A 23,867-nucleotide genomic window follows, 5' to 3' on the forward strand; every position below is an offset into this window, starting at 1 on the left:
TTTAGTACGTCAATAGAGGAACTACGGTCTTCCAAAGACTAAAAAGAAGATTATTTGATCCCAATATTTCACTACAAGAATGCACTTTGAACCATTTGATATTTTCAAGTACATCATATAATTAGTTTTTACTTGGCAGTATATGTTGTCTGGTAGTTCCTTGACTTCCATACATCAGCCTTTTCTTGAATAATCTTTTTGCAAAGCTGAAATCCCACTTCAATGACGAACTCATTTTGTTTTTGCATGTTCACTTTATGTAACGAATGCACTGTATATGTGTACACACCACCCCCAAAGAAACATACTTGAATTAAAGTTACATTGTGAATCCATTATTAAGCTAGAGCCTTAGAATAATTAATAAAAAAAAGGAACGATATTTGAGAGGGAATGCAGAGTCCAATCTTTAACTTTTAAAATTGTGAAGGACAAGGCAAGATATATGAATGCACATTCATCCCAGGCACTGTGATCCAGATTGTTAGTTTGAATGCATTAACAGCACCAGAAATTCATTACTAATTTACTATAGTATTCACCCATAACAATTGTTAAAATACATCTTATTTCCAATCAAGTTCGATCATTTATAGGCAATTAGTAACTACCCAAGCATAAACATCTGGTGGAAAAGTGCCACCAAGAAAAATAAAAGAAATTACAAAACAATATCTTAACAAGTATTCAGTTCAATCAAGTCAAATTCATAAACTGAAACTAAAGCACTTTTTTCTTTTCAACTGGATGAAAATTTACAGATTAATCACTCAGAGATGTGTGATGCTGTCTCAAGAAGTAAAAGGTACCGTAAACTATACATTAATATTCAGGTAAATGACAAACAGTTCCTCGTGAAACAGTAAAAAGGGTCCTTACAGGGGTAAATGGATTCTCCAACATCCAACTATGCCAAAGAAGAAAGACGTGCAATGAATAAAAGCAATAAAACTTAACTTTAATAGTCATGGGAGAGGAGTATGTACATTCTTTACTATGGGAGAACCGAGCTTTGGTACAAAGGAACATATAAGGGCGTGATTAGCTCCACATCCTTATGGTTTCCCTACGTTGAAGTTAACATTAACCAACTCGGCAGCAGCACGTGCGGAAGCTGATGCACGCTCTGCAACTGCAATAGCTTCTCGAGCTCTCTGTAAGACATCTGACGACTGGAATCCTCTTTCCTCCTTGAGTGCAGTTGCTTGTCCTATGTTCTGGTTCCTGACTGTTGGTTGAGCTCCACTTTGACCAACAGATGTGTGGCGAGAAGTTTTAGGAGATCCGGAAGTTTTAAAAGGTACAGAATCTGAGTTTTCATGTTTATTATTTGTGGACATGGAAGTGTACAATAAATTAGGAGGAGATTCATGAGTATCAGGTTTAGATTGATCCCGAGAAGCTAAATTCCTGATAGCTATTGGCTTTGGTCCATTCTACAGAAGAAAAACATTATTAATGGTAGGAAAGAAATACAACAAAGTCTGTTGAAATTAGTCTAATATTGAGAATAGAGTAGTTCATGCCCAATTAGAATGTTACTACAAGTAGCCTAAGTATTAAACAGTACAAATTATCAATGTTGAAGTGAAAATAAATTATACAGTTTATGTTTACTTACACAGCACAAAGATACAGAACCCTTCCACAAAAAATTCAGTAATTGCATAATTTGAATGTTTATGTTAGATATGAAACTTGGCCACAAGTATGACTTCCTGGTCATTTACCTATAATTCAAAACCATTGCCATTTCTCTAACCCATATAAGTCACATAATAGTTTAACTTTACTACAATACTGATTGTTGTACACCCACAGGATATGTTACTTGAACTGCTCACTGGATTGTTGAAAATGCATAGGTGTTCAAGTGTCAGGCTCTGCATTATTTTTTGTGGATGTGCATGTTTTTGGCCTGAAATGAAGTGTCGTTATCCATACACATATTTGGGTGTCTGACTCTGACACAACTACTGGAGGTAAAGAAGTCCATGTAACATAGCCCAAAGGCCTCATCAAATACCAACCTTGTGTACAATTACTTATCAAAATGGTAACGATGACCTAAAAAATATATTTCCCTGTTTAGTTTACTACGAGAAATTAATCTTGACATAAGCCCCCACAACATGTTCACCCTTTCAATAAACTAAACTAAGCATAAGTCGAGTAACCACTTAAAAAAGTGTGCAATAGACAACAAAACACATACCAGAAGATCCTCTGGCTGTTTCCTGAATTCTGCTTCAGTTTTGGAAGAATCCCATTCAACATTGTATTCTTTGGCGATATCCCTCAATACCTTAAGTCTTGATACACCTGAAGGAGTACTTACTGAAAGCTTCTCAATGATCTAAAACAGAAAATCCAAAAATATTCAATCAGTAGATAAATTTGACACGATCACTAGTATATGCACATCTTACTGTAATGTAAGAGGAGAAGGAGAGAAAGTTAACTGTACGGTTGACACTAGTATCAGGCCTAAGCTCAGATGCAGCGGCTATGAATTCCTTTCCATATTTTGCAGCAAAGAGATTCCTGACCTGCAGCAAATCTGGTATATCTGCACATCTGGGAGCTGCAAATATTACGCTTGCAACAGCTTCCCGTAACTCCGAAGGACACTCTCTGTTAGCAAAATGAATTATTAGATATACATAAGTCAATTAGGATAGAGATTCTGCTATGGGTTCTATCTTTTATTAGCGACTTTATACACCCAAGTGCTTAAAAAACGACAGAAAATGCAGTTTTGTGTAATCTCAGTTGCACAGTCATACAGCATGATATAAATATTTGATTGTAACGTTGCTGCATATAAACAATTATACCTAACCTACAGAACAAAAACAAATGCGAGACATGATGAGCTATAATAAAAAAAGAAAATGCTTATGTCAGTTCATACATTATAGCCACAGAACTTGACTAATTTTTTTTAATGAAGTGATATCTCTACAGAAAGGATGACATGTACGGAAAAACAATAGCAGTTTAAGAGAAAACCTTCTACTATCTTGTTAGCTCTACCATAACATCTCTACCTAAAGGATGACATGCAATGCACGAAAAACAATAACAGTTTAGGAGAAAATCTTCTACTATGTTGTTAGCTCTACCAAAATCTAAAAGAGTTACGTAGATAACAAACTTTCTTGTGTACCTTTGGCTTTCGAGAATAGGAACACGTGCAAGAATAAATTCACAGAACATCTCCAAAATCTCATATGCCGCCCATATATTTTGCTCTCGTATAACATGTTCCACCTAACAATAAGAACATAACATACACTAAATAATTCTTTAAAACAACATCACTCTAGCAGACCCAACGAACTAACCAACCATCAAGACACAAAAAATAAATTAGGTACCCGTATTCGAGCAATGGCTTCTTGTCCAGCTTGTAGAAATTGGGCAATCTCCTTGCGCATAAGTTTAAGCTGAACATCCCTTTTATTTTGCAGTAGTTTCATGCGTGAGATTGCTAGAGTAAGGCAAGTTTTGCTACAAAACAACCAAACTCACAAAATCATAAACAATATAAGTAAGGAAATATATAGGTTTGGTTATAAGAACCGAAACAGCCTATTGAGGTTCTTGGAAAACCAAAACGTTACACAGCATAATCTATGTTGCGTTTTATAAAATTTCTAACCAAAATTCTTCCCGGAGTTATAAATATTTATCATAATATCCTGAAAACACATACATTTTGTTCTTCGGTCGCGTAACCATTTTAACAAAACAAGAGTCACGTTATCCAGTTCTCCACAATACCCGTCTAATTACACACACAGCACACACACACACACACACATTCTCTTGAAGACAACATCACATTCACACTACTATTTAAGAATTCCAAAATCACATAAACCAACATTAGTTAGTAAAAACAGGCATATAACACACACCCAACTCATCAAAACCTCAAAAAGACTAAAACCCACTAACAATATATCCATATCTATACAAACTAAGCTAAAAGGTGAAATCTTGAGCTAAACCCAGATCACAAACAGTCTTGATCAACAAAAAAAATCAGTATATCTAAAGCAATTCAAGTGAATTAAGTCAACCAAGCTAAAATTAAATGACCAAGTATGCAAAAACTAAAAAAGATTCAAACTTTATAACAAAATAATATAAAAATATGAAAAAAAAATCAAACTAACCATTTTGGGCCAAGAAGACCTCTGCTGAAGAGTTGATTTAACAGTGACATGGTCTTGGATCAATTGTGATATACACACAATTAATAACAATATATAATCAATTTATATTTGTGAAAAGTTATATCGATGGTTCTTGTAAGGTGATTGAAAGCAATAATTTGGATCAAGGATCAGCAAAAGTTAACAGAGATTTCTCCGGTTAATTAAAAATTGAATTAATAATTTATAGTGGAACAGTAGAGCGAAACTATGACCCGGCCCATGAATTATGTGACCCATTTTAAAATAATGGGCTAGAAGTAAGAAAGCCCATCAGTTGATCAAAGGGCCGTTGCCCATTTTTGTGTTGAGCCTTAAAGTTAAAAAATGTTGTTCGGAGAATGTTTGAAAAGATAATTAGATTTTTGTGTAAGAGCTTCTTAATTTTTCAGAGGATTTTTTAGTATTTTAAAGTCAAACAAATGAGACAGAAATTACTAAATTTGGGAACTCTTCAAGGTAATAGTTCAAATTGGAGCTGTGTTAATGTTACTCCCTCTGTTCTAACCATTTATTTTTCTTGTTGGATGTCCTTTCAATTCTTTACATTTCAAAATTTTCCAAAACTATTAAAATTTTTATAATATAAAAGTAAACTCTTCCACTGCTTACCTCCACTATACCCACTTTATATATAAAATTATAATTGGTCCCACCACTTTACTCACTTTTTTAATTTTCCATCGATACTTTATTATTTTTCTTAACATCCGTGCCCAATCCAAATGTAAACAAATGATTGGGACGGAGAGAGTATTTTGTTAATTATTTACACAAGAGTCGAACTTTTAACTTTCCGATAAGAGTTCAATCACCGCATCAACGTTTTGTTGGCGGGATCAGCGGCCCGGCCCTTCCTAAATTTTCAATATATAGTTGCATAGTACATGTTAAGATGTAATAATCTCTATAGATCAGCTGGTTTGAAATCATGTTTTCTTTCCTAGAAAAAAAATATTACAATTATATAGTAATAAATAAATTGCACAAATTTTTAAAAGATTACTTTATTAAGAATTCCAAGTTTTAAAGTTAGCAAAAAAAAATCCAAGCTTTCATCCTGGAGAGAGGTAAGTTGGTTGTGTTTGTCCAATTTTGTATGGTAGCCTGTAAATTTAAGTAACAAGTTGCCCGTTACTTTCAGTAAAAGTAAGCTCCACGATCCATGACTGTGAGTGCGTCCAGAAAGTTGCAAGTCACTAGAGAAAAAGTAATACACTTGGCAGAACTCTCTGAAGTCTTGAATTAGTATTATGATAAAAGCCCCTTCAATTAGGGTCACTATTTCTGTTTGTAATAATTAGGAGGGTACCTTAGACTTTTCCCAGGAGCATCTTTCTGTTACTACCATGTGTCATTCTTTTGGCATATATGTGGGTGTGCAGGTGCTGTATTGAGCAGCTTTTCTAGATCTACTTTTTGAGCATTTTATGAATGAAGTTTGCCTCTACAATTCTCTAACTCGTATCTTTCATTTTGCTTGTTGTGTTGATAAAACTATCATGATATCAGAGCAGCAAATGAAATTTTGAGTGAATTAATAGAGTGCTAGTCAACTTCTTTGTTCATATCGTTGTGGTAGTATGCTCAGATCTGAAGCTCCCATCTAATTCAAAGTGTTGTGATTAAAGAGTGAGCAGTGCTCGTCTTCATACTCTAATCATGACTTCTGGAAGTAAATTTTCTTTCTCTGATATGCAGAATCCACTGTTTTTACACCCATCTGATAACCCTCTTTCCATTAATGTTACAAAACTTGAAGGAGCTGGTGATTATCGCTCGTGGAAAAGATCCATGGAGATTCAGTTATCGTCAAAATGAAAGCTTGGCTTCGTAGATGGGTCTGAGGTAAAAAATGCATCTGATGATGTTGAGGCACTGCAGTGGGAAACTTGCAATAGTATGGTAATTTCTTGGATTCATAATAATGTCTCTGATTCTATTATGAAATCTGTCTTGTTTATTACGTCTGCATCTCAGGTATGGAAACAGTTAGAGAAACGTTTTCAGCTTACTAACGGGTCTCGTAAATACAAACTCAGTAAAGAGTTGTTTGGCCTTAAGCAAAACGGTGGCACTGTCGTTGACTATTTTACATTAGTAGTATATGGGAGGAGTTAGATTCCATGAATTTGTTGCCATCAGTTAAAACTGTTGTTGATGATGTGACTGATTTGTTGAGAGCTATTCATGCTCAGAAAGAAGAAGCTAAATTATTTCAATTTCTTAATGGTCTTGATGACAAATACTCACCACAACATAGTTAGTTACTTATGTTAATTCCCCTTCCAAGTGTTGAAATTGCTTGCTCTGCTATTCAGCAGGAGGAGTCTCAAAAGGAGATTCTTCAAACCTCGTATAACTTTGAAAATGAAATTTCTGCTATGTTTACAAAAACTGCTTTACATACTGATAAATCTATCACTTGTGGAGCTTGTGGTGGCAAAGGTCATACAAATGAAAAATGTTGGAACATTATTGAATATCCCAAATGGCACTATAAGTACAAACCACCAAGAGGATCAGTGAATTTTAATTACAGAGGAATTTCTCCTACTGGAAAATGGCACAACCTCAGGCAAGCTTCAAGAGGTCCTTTAGCAGCTAATGTTGCTGTTGATGCTGCTACTTCTGGACAACCTGTTGTTTTCTCTCCACAGCAACTTCAACAATTGCTGCAACTCATTCCAACAAATTCTCGATCAGGGAGCCATGAATTTGCAGATGATATTTTGGACTCACCATTCTCTGGCATGATCATTTATGACAATGTGCAGGCTGAGCATACTCCTTGTGATGATTGGATAGTAGACACAGGCGCTACCAACCACATGACCTCGAATATGAGTGTCCTTGTGAATGTTAAAGCTGCAGCACCTAACTTGACTATAAACTTGCCAACTGGTTCTAAAGCTGCTGTTACACATACTGGTGATCTGCAACTGAAAAATGGCTTGAATCCGTTGAATGTATTGTATGTGCCTTTCTTCACTCATAACTTACTTTCTATTCACAAATTGTCTAAGGATAATGATTGTTATGCTGTCTTCAGTCCTACATTTTGCACAATTATTGATACTAAGACACACACAATAAGAGCAAAAGGCAATGTTGATAATGGATTGTATCACTTGTCAAATGCTGGTATGTCTTCATCTCTTGGCTTGCAGTGCTTGAATGTCACCAATCCATCTTTGTCTGATCAGTACACTATGTGGCACAATCGCTTGGGACATGCACCTGTCTCAAAGTTAAAGTTCATTGACTGTGTCAAACACTGTGCTCATGCTTCTAATACAGTCTGTCTAACGTGTCCGATGGCCAAGTTTACAAAATTACCGTATCAACTGAGTGAATCACGTGCATCTAAGACATTTGAGCTGATTCACACTGATATCTGGGGCCCTTATAAAGTGCCTACAAGACAGAAATTCAGATACTTTCTCACAATTATGGATGACTTCTCCAGGATGACATGGATCTATCTACTGCAATACAAATCAGAGTATTTGCAGTCGTTGAAATCATTTTGCAACTTCGTTCAAAGACAGTTCAATGCCTCTATTGTTGTAGTGAGATCCGACAATGCTCTTGAGTTTGCCAATGAGCATGTAAGGAGTTCTTTCATTCTCAAGGCATGGTGCACCAGACATCCTGTGTCTACAGACCTCAGCAAAACTCGAGAGTCGAAAGGAAGCACAGGCAGGTGCTTGAAGTAGCTCGAGCTCTCATGTTCCAATCGGGACTAGTTGTTTCTTTCTGGGGTGATTCTGTTCTCACTGCTGTCTTTATCATCAACAGGTTATCCTCTTCTGTACTTGATAATAAATGCCCTTATGAACTGTTTTATAATATACCTGTTGATTACAGTCAGTTTAAGTCCTTTGGGTGCTTGGCCTTCTCTTCTAATCCTGATCACACGTCTGATAAGTTAGCTCCCAGAGGGGTGCCTTGTGTTTTTATAGGATACTCCCCCACTCAAAAGGGGTTTCGTTTGCTTGATCTCAGAACTATGTCACCTTTTGTATCTCGAGACGTAACCTTTAATGAGCTAGTCTTTCCTTTAAATTCCTCCACATCAAAACCATACATGTTTCCCTACCCACTGTTATGCCCACTACACAACCTCAACCTTGCTATGATGATGATACGTTTCACATCAGTCAGTCTGAAGACAATCAACCTGTTCAAACTCATACTCTTGATACTCAAAGTGATTTGTCTCAATCTGAACCCATCTCTCCAGCATCTGATATACCTACCTCTGATGCTTCAAATGACATCAATATCACACCTTCAAGACGGACTTCAAGAATATCTAAACCCCCTTCTTGGATGGAATCTTATGTCACTAAACCTTTTTCAAAATCATCTGCCAACCTTGCTATACCATCTCAAACTGTCACACCAATGTTTGATTGTTTTCTGACATCTTTAACCAATAAATCAGACCCCATCAGCTTCAAACAAGCAGTTCGAGACATAAATTGGGTTCAGGCCATGAATGTTGAATTGGATGCACTGGAGGCCAATGACACATGGGAAATAACCTCCTTACCCCCTGATAAAAAAGCCATAGGCTGCAAATGGTTGTATAAAACTAAATTCAGTTCAAATGGCTCTGTTGAGAGATTTAAATCACGGTTAGTTATCTTGGGTTGTAAACAAATCTATGGTGTGGATTATGAACACACCTTTGCCCCTGTTGCCAAGATGACAACAGTGAGGGCCTTGCTTGCAGTGGCAGCCCTACAAAATTGCCATGTGCAGCAGATGGACGTTACAAACGCATTTCTGCACGGAGACTTATATGAAACTGTGTATATGAAAATGCCTCAGGGGTATACTCATTATGGCTGTCGAGTCACTCTTAATTAGGGGGAGTTTTCGAGTTCAAAACCTACCATGGTGTGTAAACTTAAAAAATCACTGTATGGTTTTTGAAAGGCACCTCGAAACTGGTTCAGCAAACTCTCTGCAACACTAAAAAATCTGGGGTTTGTTCAATCCCTCTCAGACTACAACTTATTCACGCTTACTGATGCTTCTTCTATCACTCTTGTCCTCATCTATGTAGATGATCTGCTTTTGGCAGGCAATGACATGACAAAAATTGATCACTTGAAATTCATGTTGTCCACCACATTCAAGATGAAAGAGCTAGGTGATGTCAACTATTTTTTGGGCCTGGAAATCACCAGATCTGCTGCAGGATTTTTTGTTTCCTAGAAAAAATATGTTGTTGACTTGATTGCTGAGTTTAGCCTTACAGATGCTACACCTCAGAAAATTCCTATGGACATTCACCTTCGACTCAAAGCTGACAGTGGTAAATTGTTGAGGGATCCACACCCATACCAGAGGCTTCTAGGCAAATTAATATATCTTACAATTACGCGTCCTGATATTGCTTTCTCTGTGCATGTCTTGACACAATTCATGCAAAATCCTACTACTGACAACATGGATGCAGCTACAAAACTAGTGAGATATATAAAAGCAAATCCAGGACAAGGTGTTTTACTTGCTTCATCCACAGCTGTTGAGTTAAAGGCTTACAGTGACAGTGATTGAGCCACTTGTCCCATGACCAGACGTCCGACTACTGGTTTCTGTGTCTTACTGGGCTCAATCTCCTATATCCTGGAAAACCAAAAAACAACCAGTGGTTGCCCGTTCAAGTGCTGAAGCTGAATACCGCTCTATGGCCCTTGCCACATGCGAAGTAACCTGGTTATCTGCTTTGCTAAAAGACATGGGCTTGCATAATTTACCTCCAACAACTCTTCACTGTGACAACCAAGCAGCGCTTGCTATAGCTGCAAATCTCGTCATTCATGAACGCACAAAGCATGTTGAGGTGGACCTATATTTCATTCGAGACAAAATAACAGAAGGTTCTATTCAGACAAAGAAAGTTCCATCACATGTTCAACTGGCAGACATTCTCACTAAAACTCTCTCCTCCAAGCAGCACTATTACCTATTGAACAAGCTCGGAGCTGTCGCAGAGCTCCCCTCCCAACTTGAGGGGGAGTAATGGAGCTAGCCAACTGGTCTTTATTTAGTAATTGTCTTTTATATAATTCACCACTGGACACTATTTATGTTCCTAATAATTAGGAGGGTACCTTAGACTTTTCCCAGGAGCGTGCAGGTGCTGTATTGAGCAGCTTTTCTAGATCTACTTTTTGAGCATTTTATGAATGAAGTTTGCCTCTACAATTCTCTAACTCGTATCTTTCATTTTGCTTGTTGTGTTGATAAAACTATCAGAATAAGAAATGTTGATCCAAGCACCCGTGTGAGCAGGCTGGTGATCTATGCGATAACAAGTACATAAACACTTGACAATCTCACCAAGCACGACCTTTCTACGTTAATTAAGATATTTACTATAATATCATATAAACTAAGCAAAAGTTGTCAAACTAGAATACTGAGCACTTGGCAGTGTTGAGTGAAACTCTTGGTGGACAGAACATCGAGAATCAAGCCAAGTGACGATGTCTTGAATTACTGTGAAAATTCTTTCATCCGGTTCTCCTTCCAGAATGCAATGATATCCATCTTCATAAAGCTTTAAGGTTTTATCTTCACTGGATGCCCTTTCATAAAGAAACTCACTTATCTTTGGGTCTGTAATCTTATCAGCAGCTCCATGAAGAATTAGCAATGGTAAATTAATCTGTAATAACTCTAAGTTGGTTAACTTCTAACATGAATATCGCATATGTTTTTATACAGAAAGTCTCTTCTGTGCACTCTTGCGTTGTAGGATAGCAGGGAAATTTTCAAATTGTTTTTAACTGACCTTATGGAGTTGTGATTCGATATCTTTTGTAGCGTTCAGCAATTCTACAGCAGTCCTCAATCTTGTTTGGTCATTGTAACAGATCACGTTATATGATGCCTGAAAATGAATCATGTAGACATCTGAGTACAAGAGATCTAATCATATTAACTATTCAAGTAAGATAATTATCTCCATACAATCACAGTTAGTAAGAATTATACTCAGAATATGAAAAATCTAGTCGCTATGACAATACCAGTTTCCTTTTATTTAAGTCTCTGAATGCCAGCTCAGCTAAGTCTTGCTGCGGTACAAGCTTAGCTCTTGGAAGAACTTTTGCCAACATAATCAAGGCATTGGCAATAGGTGCTGGAGGCATTACTTCCTCTGCGATCTTGTCAATAACATAAAGTCAGCAAAGAACGATATACTACAGTCTATGTAGTCCTGTAATAAGCATTACATTTTGTAAATCTGAACAATGATTATAGTTAATGTGGTGGAAGCTGTCTACTAAATATAATGTGACTAGAGCATTACGCTGATTTGGTAGCTGATATAAAAAATAATAAAGATGTCGACATTCTAACACAGTCTGAAAGTCAGAAGAACAGGATCAGATACTAGACATAATGTCTAATTTCATTGTCTTATACACCCAAGTGGATATAATTGGCATGATCAGAAGTATAGAAAAGTGGTTTAAACTTGAAGCTGCAAGGACCATTAGGAGATAGGTCCTTCATGGTCAAATACTCAAATTTCAAAAATATTATTCTAAATCTCCAGGAAATTAATCTGCTAAAAAGAAGTTTTCACGCGTCTTTGATAGATATGGCCAATATTGTGTACAAACATGGTACAAATTTAGAAGCGAAAAAAAATGGCCGGCAGTCTAAAGATGATTGAGCCAAAGCAAGTCAAGACCAAGTTATTACAATGACAATCATTCCTAAGCACCAATTACTTCGAAGTTCCAAATAATAAGTGAATGTTCTACTTAGTTCTACTCATCAATCAGAACCCTGCAGACAAAAGTGAAGTGCTTTTCTCAATTTTGTGATGCATTAATAGTTTAAAGCTATCTCAGTTTAAAGCTCAAAAAAGTTTATAAAGACATTCATCCTTTAATATGATATAGTGTTGGATTCCTAGAAGAGCAGTTAGGCGCTCTGAACCTTACTTCAGCAAGACTTTAAGAGGAAGAAGCTACCTTACACATTGGAGCTACAAGGACTAGTCCATCCCATTTTTCAGGTTCCTTCAGTAGAGCCTTGATGGCAACTGCTCCACCCATGGACTGACCCAATAAAAAGTGCGGCAGCTCCCGTATTTCAGGCCTTCCTGCAGTATATAAACAAGCCCCTGTTAGATGTACTATTGAGAACTCGTTGAAAAAATGTGCATTGATGTATATATGGTCCCTTTGCAAATGCACTTCTGGAATGATTGATTGTCGATTATGCACAGAGGCAATGGCTGTTAAGCCAATTAAGACAAGTGCCTTATTGCCTTATCATATAGCATGGTTTATATCAATGATTAATGTAAAGCAATACGTAATCAAGCTACTTTACAATCTACACCTTTAATGATTGCAAATTGTTCAATGACATTGTCGACTATATCATCAAAACTGGAAACATAACCATGTAGTCCTTCTGAGAGCCCGAAACCAGGATGGTCTATAGCATAAACAGCATATCCACTTGATGCAATTTGCTTGGCAATACCTGGAACATACAAATGTTTGATAACATAAATTACTCCTCCATCTGGTATTATATCAGAGTATCGACTGAATTCTGAAAGCCAAATAAGCATTAATAGAGTAACGAAATCAACACTGAGAAACAGGATGTCACAAACCTTCAAAGAAAAAAGTGCATGTATCACCATAGCCATGACAGAAACACAAAGCTCCCTTAAGCTGAACATCAGGCTCTGGCAACCAACTTTTACAGAATATTTCTTGATCCTTTATATTTATTTCATACCACTGCAAAAATAAATTAACTCAACCTTATTAACTTATCTAAACAAACAGTTTAAATATGAATACAAATTACACATTGGCAGGACTACAAATATCCATCCTTTTAACAGATAATAAAAAATCCCTCAAACATTCTTTTAAAATACACCATTTGTAACCTCATTTAAAATTGAACTAGTTATGTTATAATTAAACTCATTGACATGCATGGATAAACAATTAGAGTGTGTGTTCTAGTCTATGTTACAACTTCATTAAAATTAAAAAACGAAAATACTAACCTCCTCAGTTCTGATGCCAGGAGGAGCCATCTAACCACAATTCAGAACAAATAAAATCAGTTGAGTATAACAAAGAAGCATAAAATCAAATAAAATACAAGAGACAAGTGCAGAGACCTTAAACAAGCAATGATCAAGCTGCTGCTGAACCTCCACAAAAACAGAACGAACCAGTCTACGAGAAGGTGCAAAGTCCAAATTTCGTATGGCTATTTCGTTCATTTCATCCGTTAGGCCATCAATCACCGGTTCTTTCATAGCCATAGCCATAGCCACCGCCACCCTTGGCCTCAAAATGGTTGGTTTAATTTTCACTAATGATCTCATACCAATAGCTGCAGTAGAAAAAAAATCTGATGGTCGAAATGGTGCGGTCAAACATTTGTTCAGGGCCATTTCTTTGCTGGCCAGTCACCAGTTCAAGAAACTACCCCTTATAAATTTATAAATGTATGAATATGTGTTTATATAGGATCATTCACCGACAAGATGCTATTGACTTTATTTGTACGGGCAAGCCAATGCAAACAGCAAACCAGTGACGCATGTGTATACACTACTTTTATCTGTTGAACTTCTCATTTCTCATTTCTCAATATGTAACAATCTACGACTACACTTGATAAGGAAAATTGTAATTTTTATAAAGATACTTTCAATCAGAATCGTATATTGTTTTACTTTATTTTGCCGGATACCTTTATTACGGGATAATAAACAAAATATATAGAAAGTTGACAATAAAAATTAAGGATAAAAAAGATACTCTTGAGGTGCCTCGTGGTCCGGATGGCTAATATTGTATATTCAAGAAATTAAGCAATTTTATGAATACATTGCTAAAAACATCTCTAAAGGTTGTTACATATAATGGTTGACTAAATAGATAAAATATTAATTATCTAAAATTTTATTGAATCCATAAAAAATTTACTTTAGCTGAGTAGGCTATAATAATTGATTATATTTTAAAAATAGTATGTAATTAATATTTTTGTTTGTTATAAATAAAATATTTTATTTAATTCTGATAATCAAATGATTTGACATATCACTATGTTTTCAAAGTTCAAAAAACATGGTCAACGTAATTAGGTTATCTAAAATTTTAACCAATGATTTTGCATCATTGCAGGGCATGCTAATTTTAGATAATCTCTGTAATTATAAATATAGTATGCCACATGAATTTTTTAGGTAAGGGGTTTGACTTGGACTATCAGAGATACTCTAAGTTTACTGATTTTAAAATTATTTAGGATGTGTATTGAATTGAGATTTTAGATGAAATCTAGGTGTATTCAAGTGAGATTTTAAAAGATATATTTAATCATGATTTTAAATTATTCTTAAAAATATGATGTTATTCAACTGGGATTATTTAAAATCAATTAAAATATGATGGTATTCACATGCTAACGGATTTTTTTGTACTTCATAAAATGATGGATTTTGTGGGATTGTTCGATGTATTTTATGGTTTTTGAAATCACACCATAATTCATGATATTTTGAATGATTGTATTTTAATCCTAAAGATTCTTTATCAATTTTAGTACATTTGATCTAGAATTCGCGTAAAATCAAAATCAGATATATCCATTTAAATCCATGGATTATATATAATATATTAAAATCCTAATTCAATACACCTCCCTTAATTGGTCTGTGGGCACATCTGTCATTTGAAAATTATTGTTAGTAATTATAAATTATAAATAACATTAAATAGAATTAAAAATATTGTTAAATTCTATATTTTTTTTGCAAAAAATCGTGAACGTGATTTGATGTAATAAAATTGGAGTGAAACATTTTACGAAATATAATATTCAAAAATTTTAAAACTAAAAATAAATTAATTTTCATATACAACTAATATAACAATTTAAATAATAAAAAATAGTTTATAATATAAGTAATTTATAAATAATATAAAAATATAAATAAAGCATGCCGGGCATGCAGCGGGGTATAAAGCTAGCACTCTTATGCTACTACCATGGAAGTCGGAAAACAGGTCATGCGATCGTGAAATAATTTTAATAAAAAAATGCCGGATCAATAATTAAAGCAATTAAATAATTTTTAAATTAATAAATGTGTCCATTATCATATTTATTTAGACACAATAGAAATTGAAAAATAGATTATTTGTTCACAAAAAATTTACATGAACAAATTCAACACCACATCATACAATACTTAATTTTTTGATTTCACTACTTAATTTTATGATTTTTTTATATATTTTTATTGCAGTTGTGGTTCTAAATTCCTTAAGTTTTGAGTATTAATCTTTAACTAAATAAAATGTGGCCGGTGATGAAGAATTCTGGAGATGCAAATAAGAAACTTGCCTTTCTCATTTTCTTCAATTAGTGACATATATGTGCTTTTTCTATTATTACCAACTTTTATATTTCTTTTCGCACTCATGTCGTTTAACCGTCCAAGTCTTCCTCGTTTTCTCCATCAACTCCATTGACCAGATTTTATATTGTAGATCAACTTTCATAGTTGCAGGTTTGTTAGTATTTCCCCGTTTCTACGAATGATCATCTCGATTTTTTGTTACATTTATTTTTGCAAATTTGCTAAAACAATCTGGCCTGGCGGCTAATGCATACTGTTATGCCCTAAAATTGTCATGGATGTTTTATCGGATCTTCGAAAAAATGGATCGAATCACCGTCAAGGAAGAAGAAGGACGAGCGCCGGATCAACGATACAGAGCTAGCTCTAAATGGGATTCGTTTGCAATGACTATCAACGAGGAGTTACAACGATTATTAGTGAAGTTCCATATGAAGGATTACGAAGGTCATAACACTAGAACATTGTAACAATCAAAATGAAGGAAGCGTGTGACGACCGATACGACGAGAATGTTATGACAATCGCCACGACAAGGATACCACGACGACCGTTATAGTAGAAGACGGCGACGAAGAACAAGTATTGGTAAAGGAGTGTACAAAAGGTGTTTTGAAGTTAAGGGAGAAAGAATAAAGTTGTCAAGAAGAAAGGAATGATTCGGACTTCGAGAAATGTCCTCGGACCCTTTAGGGAAAGTCCCACTTCGGGCGCGTCCTATGCTATATTGCCGCACGGGGTGGACGCTCCACAATGTGAAATGAATAACTCTAGTAAACTAGTATGGAGGTTGCTCGCACAACTAAATTAGGAAGTGAATAAAACATGAAAAATATACAAGTAAGGAGGAGGAACCCCCAGGGGAGCCCAATCATGCGTAGGGCGCGCCCGAAGCATGAAAAGGGCCTCCAGAGGGTACCAAACCCTCTTAGGGCGCGCCCGAAATAGGGAACAAGGCCTCCGTGAGCCCAACAACCCGGAAAACATATTGAAGGCGTCGTTTTGTAGTCTTGCGGGTTATCCTCGTAGGGGAACGATCGTAAACACTTAGTGTGTGCTTTGGAGCTTTGTCTTTATATTCGTCGGGTTGTCCTTATCGGAAGTCTTTAGGTTTATCTCGAACTTTGCACTTATATGTTTGGGATCAATTGTCCTTTAATGTGGCGGGTTATCCTCATCGGGGGTAAGGATGCGCTTGAGCATTTGCGGTAACTCACGGCTATACATGCGGTTACGATCGGCGAAAATAGCGGTAACAGATGGGATATCCATCGGCCGAGAAGTTTCCTAATCCATAAAGTTCTGAAGTCGTAACCGAGCCTTGGAACTTTGTGACTAGGCCGCATTACTGGGCACTCTCAAAGTATATCAATCTTCGAGTTATAATATGAAATTGGTTCGACAATTCCTATTGGGCCACGATATGAAAAGCCAAGTCCATCTAGGTTTATTGTTCACCAAGAACTATGTAAGGCTTGATCCTTTATAAAAGGAGGTACGTAGGCACATTATAAGGGATGAGAAGCGAGAGCTCTATACGCCACCACCAAACACCCTTGCGATATCAGCCTGTAATATCCCGTAATTTTTTGAATTAGAATAATAATAGAATAATAATAAAAAGTATTAAAATTAGATAAAGATTGGGATTTAAAATTGAATTAGAATAATGGGCCTATAATTTGGATTGGACTTGAATATAGATAACTATTAGGTTAAGATATATGGTTTTGTATCGTTATAAATACACCATATTCGTATTCCTCATTTTTTTTTGTATTAAAATTCGTAGCGCTTTCAGGCACAAAAATCAGAAGTCTTGTAAAATTCGTAGAAAATTTATCGTAAGTGAGAATTCATTGGTTCTGAACTTTTCGGAGAGGGGATCCACCGAAGAAGTAAGGAAATGAGTGGCTCTTTTCGTTCTCTACAACTTTCGTGTTTCGTGTTTTCCAAGAAAACATTGTTTAGAGGGTCATAAAGGCTAAATTCAGATCTGGTCAGAATTTAAGGTAAGTTTTTGATCGATCTTGCTAGTGTTTTCAAAATAGTGTGTTATATGTATATATTTGATTATCAAAATATGGGCTAAGTGATGATATATTTGAAACTATTATGTGTTATAGTATATGTATTGTTGTATCTCTGTGATGTCTAGACAGTAATTTTGGATCTTTGATATATGTCATGGTTTGTGAAAATATCGAATAAGATTTTAGGACCGTGGTCACCAGATTGTAATGACCGTTTTCTGAAAATTTAGGACCGTTATCACCGGGTTGTAGTGGTCGTGATATGAATTATGGATTTCGAGTTATTGTTATTTATGTGTTATGTGTATTGTGTGTATCGAATAAGAATAAGAATAAGAATATGTATCGAAAGTGTGTGTTTCGTATATCGTATAGAATGTCGTATTTTGTTATACGTGGATATGTTATTTGGACGCCTAGTTGGATCGATTGGTTTCTTGTTGGGCTATTTAGATCATTACTTACAATTTCAGGTTTCGTCTAAGGTTCGAGTTGGATAACATTGGAGTTCCGAGGACTTAGAATTGGAGTATATTGACTTTTGGACATCCGCTTTTAGCTGCGCTTTTGTAATAGGCACCCTTTGTAATAGAATCGTGAATTAGTAAATTGTATTTTGTTTTAGTAGCAGGCTGTCCTCCGGAGTGTATTAGGTATTGGACTAGTACATTCCCTAGGTATCGATCTTGTGGATCATTGTTAAGTTTGACCTATAGGAGATTACCGAGCGTGGACGTATAGGATTGTTGTGAATTTGGGGACCAATTTTTTTTAAGGAGATAGTGTGTAATATCCCGTAATTTTTAGAATTAGATTAATAATAATAATAATAAGTATTAAAATTAGATAAAGATTAGGATTTAAAATTGAATTAGAATAATGGGCCTATAATTTGGATTGGACTTGAATATAGATAACTTATAGGTTAAGATATAGGGTTTTGTATCGTTATAAATACATCATATTCATATTCCTCATTTTTTTGTATTAAAATTCGTAGGGCTTTCAGGCATAAAAATCAGCAGTCTTGTAAAATCTTAGAAAATTCATCGTAAGTCAGAATTAATTAGTTCTGGACTTTTCGAAGAGGTCTTTTCGTTCTCTACAACTTTCGTGTTTGTGTTTTCCAAGAAAACATCATTTAGAGAGTCATAAAGGCTAAATTCATATCTGGTCAGAATTCAAGGTAAGTTTTCGATCGATCTTACTAGTGTTTTCAAAATTGTGTGTTCTGTGTATATATTTGCTTATCAAAATATGGGCTAAGTGATGATATATTTGAAACTATTATGTGTTATAGTATACGTATTGTTGTATCTCTGTGATGTCTAGACAATAATTTTGGATCTTTGATTTATGTCAGGATTTGTGAAAATATCGAATAAGATTTGAGGACCGTGGTCACCGGATTGTAATGACTGTTTTCTGAAAATTTAGGACCGTTATCACGGGGTTGTAGTGGTCGTGACATGAATTATGGATTTTGAATTATTGTTGTTTATGTGTTATGTGTATTGTGTGTATCGAATAAGAATAATAATAATAATATGTATTTAAAGTGTGTGTTTCGTATATCGTATAGAATGTCGTATTTTGTTATACGTGGACATGTTACTTGGCCAACTAGTTGGATCGATTGGTTTCTTGCTAGGTTGTTTAGTTCATTACTTATAATTTCAGCTTTTGTCTAAGATTTGAGTTGGATAGCATTGGAGTTTCGAGGACTTAGAATTGGAGTTGATTGACTTTTGGACTTCCTCTTTTAGCTGTGTTTTGTAATAGTCACCCTTTGTAATAGATTTTGGATTAATAATTGTATTTTATATTAGTTTTGATTTAGAATTAATAGTCCGAAAGTGTGGGTTGTTACACAGCCCATGATTCATCAAAATCACCACCCTCCGACAACTTTCACGGCGAAAGACCACCGCTGCAGATTTTGATTCCGACCGCGGACCTCAAATCTTTGTTAACCAAATTCCTCCATTAACAAATTTGCGCTAGAAGGAGGGGCTAGAATCAAATCTAATCTTAGGAGGAATAGATATCCAACAATGATGGAAACTCGCACGACAACAACTACAACTCTGATGTAAAAGGGCGCAAAGGTTGTCATGAATCTGGTGACAACGAAGGCCGCGATTCTCGTGATTTTCAAAGAAAGAAGGCTATTGAAGATGGATGCTTCAAAAGATATGAAGATAGACGGTTCAAGAAACATGAAAATAGACGCTTCAAGAAACATGAAGATGGACGCTGCAAGGAACTCGGAGATGGACACTACAAGGAGCATGAAGATGGACGTTACCAAGAACACAAGACTCCGCTTATTAGCCGAGAATAACCAGTACTTATCATCAACAACTTCATGAGATATAGATGTCTTTCCATGATGAAGAAACTTTACGACAAGATCTGAAGGTACGCGAACGCGGCCACTACCATGACAACAACGAAGATCACATATGCCGATTTCCGTCCAAGGGGTTCGAACAAAATCTGAAGATTTTGGTCGCAACTATGAAGTAACTAATTTGCATGAAAATTCCGATTTATTGGGCAATACAAGAGATTGAAGAATTCTATTTGGGTTAGAAGATTTGAGAATTCTATCAAGTTTAGAAGACTTAAGTAGGAGTAAATCAGAGGATGATCAGGAGGAGAATGCTTCAAGAAAAAAGGCATTATTACCGGGAGCTAGTCATCATCTTCAATACGATCCCTCAAGGTAACGCTCAACTAGTTTTTTCGTACATTTCGTTATTTAATTCCGGACTTATGCAGGAAGAAGATCGTAAAGGAGATTCTACATGAAGGAAATCCCCGAAAACTGCCTTGAAAAGGATATCCGAGGCTCAGATCACTTCCAATAATTTTCAAGAAAGTTCGTTGATGGAATATGTCCGTACATCTAGGATGTGTCCTCCAGGTAACATTTAAGGTTCTATTTTACTTAAACTTTCGCATGTGGAGAATCATATCTAGGATTACAAAGACAATCAGACGCTCCTATCTATTAAAGGCACGAGCGCGTTTTCAGCGAAAAATTCAATTCAACTGTTTGAAGTTCCGGAAGAAATAAGAAGGATTTATTATTTGAAGAATCGCTTGGACAAACATTTTGAAGGATGACTACCCTTGTCGAGGTATGACGCTCCTCTAATAGAGGAAACTCTCTTCAATGGTAAACTCCCTTGTCGAGGTATGACGCTCCTCTAATAGAGGAAGCTCTTTCCAACGGTAAACGCCCTGGCCAAGGTATGACGCTCCTTTAATAGATGAATATCTCTCCAACATTAATTCCAGAAGTATGCCTAATTTTGAAAAACTTTGGAGTAATTCTACACCATGCACTCACAAACTAAGGATACATCTGATACTTGAGGTGAACCGTGGCTATACATGCATTCGTAATCAAAGGAAACAGCTAGTAGAGAAATATTATTTTTATTTAAAGGATGCATAATCCGTGAAGTCCTGCTATTAAGGATGAACCTTGGGCCTTTGCGGTTGAACCTCATAGTTAGACGTTTTTAAAGCTAGAAGATGACCTCACCAAATGAAACTTCCGTATAAAAAAATGAGGAATCAACGTAATGCAATATGTTAGATATATTTGATAATGTCATGGCTAATATGTTTTATGTTTAGATTTCAGATCTTATTTGAACAGAACAAATCAGTACTTAACTGATCAGTACTTATACTGGAAGTCAGAACTTAAGGTACTGGAAGTCAGAACTTAAGGGATATCAGTACTTATGTTATCAGGAGATAGATATCAGAACTTAAGTGCTGAAGGACGATCAGATAAGGACAGTAGCTGATTAAAGTTAAGAAGATCAAGATAAACATAAGAAGAGATATGCATGAAGAAGGAATTCCGTGAAGAATGGAATACTTGGAATAGAAGATATCTGATTGATATATTTTAGGAAGCAGAATTATATTCCATATCAATTAGCGAATATCTTGTAACTGTGTAGTATATAAACACAGAAATAGAGTTTACACTAGAGGTGTTATCATTATCGAGAATATTATTTATTATAACTCTAGAAGCTCTCGTGATATTTTGTTCATCACTGAGAGATAACAGTTCCAGATTGTAACAGAGTTTATTGTTTAAATAAAGTTTGTTTTCTGTTACATAAGTTCTTGAAGTTTGATTTGATTGTAATAAACACTGTATTCACCCCCTCTACAGTGAAAGTGTGACCTAACAAGTGGTATCAGAGCTATCTGTTAACACACATACAGCTAAAGATCCAAACACAATCATGTCTGACACAGAAACTCCAACTAAGCCTACCAAAACTGAGGAATCATCAAAGATATCAACTCAGAGTCGATATGAGACTATCAGAGTTCCCATATTGAGACCATCTGAATATCCCATATGGAAGGTAAGGATGACCATGTTTCTGGAAGCAACAGATCCAGAATACCTTGATAGAATCAGGGAAGGGCCTCACAAACCTACCAAGCTCGCTGTTGTAGTTGCAGGTGAAGCAGCAATGACCGTACCAAAGGAAAAGACTGATTACACTGCTGAAGATATAGCATCTATTGCTAAGGATGCCAAGGTACGTCACTTATTGCATAGTGCCATTGATAATGTAATGTCAAACAGGGTAATCAACTGCAAGACTGCTAAGGAGATATGGGATGCACTGGAGACAAGGTGTCAAGGAACTGAAACAGTTAAGAAGAACAGGAAGACAATACTCACTCAAGAGTATGAACACTTTGACTCTAGGACTAATGAGTCATTGACTGATGTATATGATAGATTTGTCAAACTCTTGAATGACTTGTCATTAGTAAATAAGGAGTATGATCTTGAAGATACAAACCTCAAATTCCTGTTAGCTCTTCCTGAATGTTGGGATTTGAAGGCAACAACAATAAGAGACAACTACAATCTTGATGAAACAACTCTTGATGAAATCTATGGAATGCTCAAGACCCATGAACTTGAGATGGAACAAAGAAGCAAGAGAAAAGGAGGAAAGTCAAGGACAGTTGCTCTCAAGGTTGAAGAGGAATCCCCCAAACCACCTTCCTCAAAGAAAGATAAGGGTAAAGCTCTTATCATAAAATCTGATACTGAGTCATCAAGTTCTGAGAGTGATGATGACTCAGATTCTGAAAGCTTGCCTGAAACTGATGCTGATGAGGAGATGATGAAGCTGTGTGCTCTTATGGTGAAAGGAATCACAAAGATTGCATACAGGAAGTTCAGGAAGGGAAAGATGTTTTCCAGGAAAGGCATAAGTTCTGATAAGAAGAATTTCAGAAGATCTGAAGGAAAAGGAGGAAAGTCTGACAGAGGAGATTACGCTAATGTTAAATGTTATAATTGTGGTGAGAAAGGCCACATATCTCCTGATTGCAAGAAGACCAAGAATGACAAAGGCAAAGCTCTTGTCACAAAGCAGAAAAGCTGGACAGACACCTCAGACTCTGAAAGTGAGGAGAACTATGCATTGATGGCAAATGCTGATAAATCAAGTTCTGAGAGCAGTTCTGAAGCTGCTGAAACAAAGGTACCTCAGACTACTTATGCTTTTCATACTGATGATATTGATGAGTTGAGAAGATATCTTAAAACCATGTTTGTTAGTTATAGAGATCAAACTTTAACATGTGAAAGATTAACTTCTGAAAATCTTGCTTTTAAGAAAAGAAATGATTTCTTAGAAAAAGAGTTAGTCATGTTTCATCAAACTCAGCAGGATAGAGATAATGCTTTTTATATTAGGGATGAAGTGCTAAAAATGAATGAATCTCTAAAAACTGAGTTAGAAAAGGAGAGAGAGATTATCAGAACTTGGACTAACTCTGGCAAAACAACTCAAAATTTGCTAAGCAGTGGAAACTGGAAAGAGGGTTTAGGCTATGGAGAAAATGAAAAAGGAACTGTAGAAATTAAGCCTGTTGATAAGCAAAAGCCGAAGTTAAAACCTGTTAAGTTTGTAACTGAAAAATCCGAAAATGAGAAATCAGAAGTTAAAAAGGAATTAGCTTCTGACAAACTAAAACAGGAAAAGACAGCTGAAGTTAACATAGGCTTAATGACGAAGAAGCAGCTTAAGCATAAGCTGAAAGATGTTAAGGATGCAAACAAGGTAAAATCACCTAGGAAAAACAGGAATGGAA

General features: G+C 35.8%; 2 protein-coding genes across 2 annotated transcripts; both read right to left on the reverse strand.

Annotated features, from left to right (window-relative positions):
* Window positions 1-691: 691 nt before the first annotated feature.
* Window positions 692-4,379, reverse strand: LOC141674075 (uncharacterized). The gene is made up of 6 exons (XM_074480802.1): window positions 4,185-4,379; window positions 3,381-3,513; window positions 3,170-3,273; window positions 2,463-2,634; window positions 2,216-2,356; window positions 692-1,436 (listed from the first exon to the last, which is right to left on the reverse strand). The coding sequence occupies exons 1-6, from the start codon at window positions 4,232-4,234 to the stop codon at window positions 1,056-1,058; spliced, it is 981 nt and encodes a 326-aa protein (XP_074336903.1). The 5' UTR covers window positions 4,235-4,379; the 3' UTR covers window positions 692-1,055.
* Window positions 4,380-10,557: 6,178 nt separating this feature from the next.
* Window positions 10,558-13,723, reverse strand: LOC141723271 (caffeoylshikimate esterase-like). The gene is made up of 8 exons (XM_074525085.1): window positions 13,414-13,723; window positions 13,297-13,326; window positions 12,889-13,018; window positions 12,606-12,752; window positions 12,233-12,363; window positions 11,276-11,413; window positions 11,038-11,136; window positions 10,558-10,911 (listed from the first exon to the last, which is right to left on the reverse strand). The coding sequence occupies exons 1-8, from the start codon at window positions 13,690-13,692 to the stop codon at window positions 10,636-10,638; spliced, it is 1,230 nt and encodes a 409-aa protein (XP_074381186.1). The 5' UTR covers window positions 13,693-13,723; the 3' UTR covers window positions 10,558-10,635.
* Between the last annotated feature and the right edge of the window lie 10,144 nt (window positions 13,724-23,867).

The sequence above is a fragment of the Apium graveolens genome, chromosome 1 (genome assembly GCF_009905375.1).
Source record: "Apium graveolens cultivar Ventura chromosome 1, ASM990537v1, whole genome shotgun sequence".
Taxonomy (NCBI): Eukaryota; Viridiplantae; Streptophyta; class Magnoliopsida; order Apiales; family Apiaceae; genus Apium; species Apium graveolens.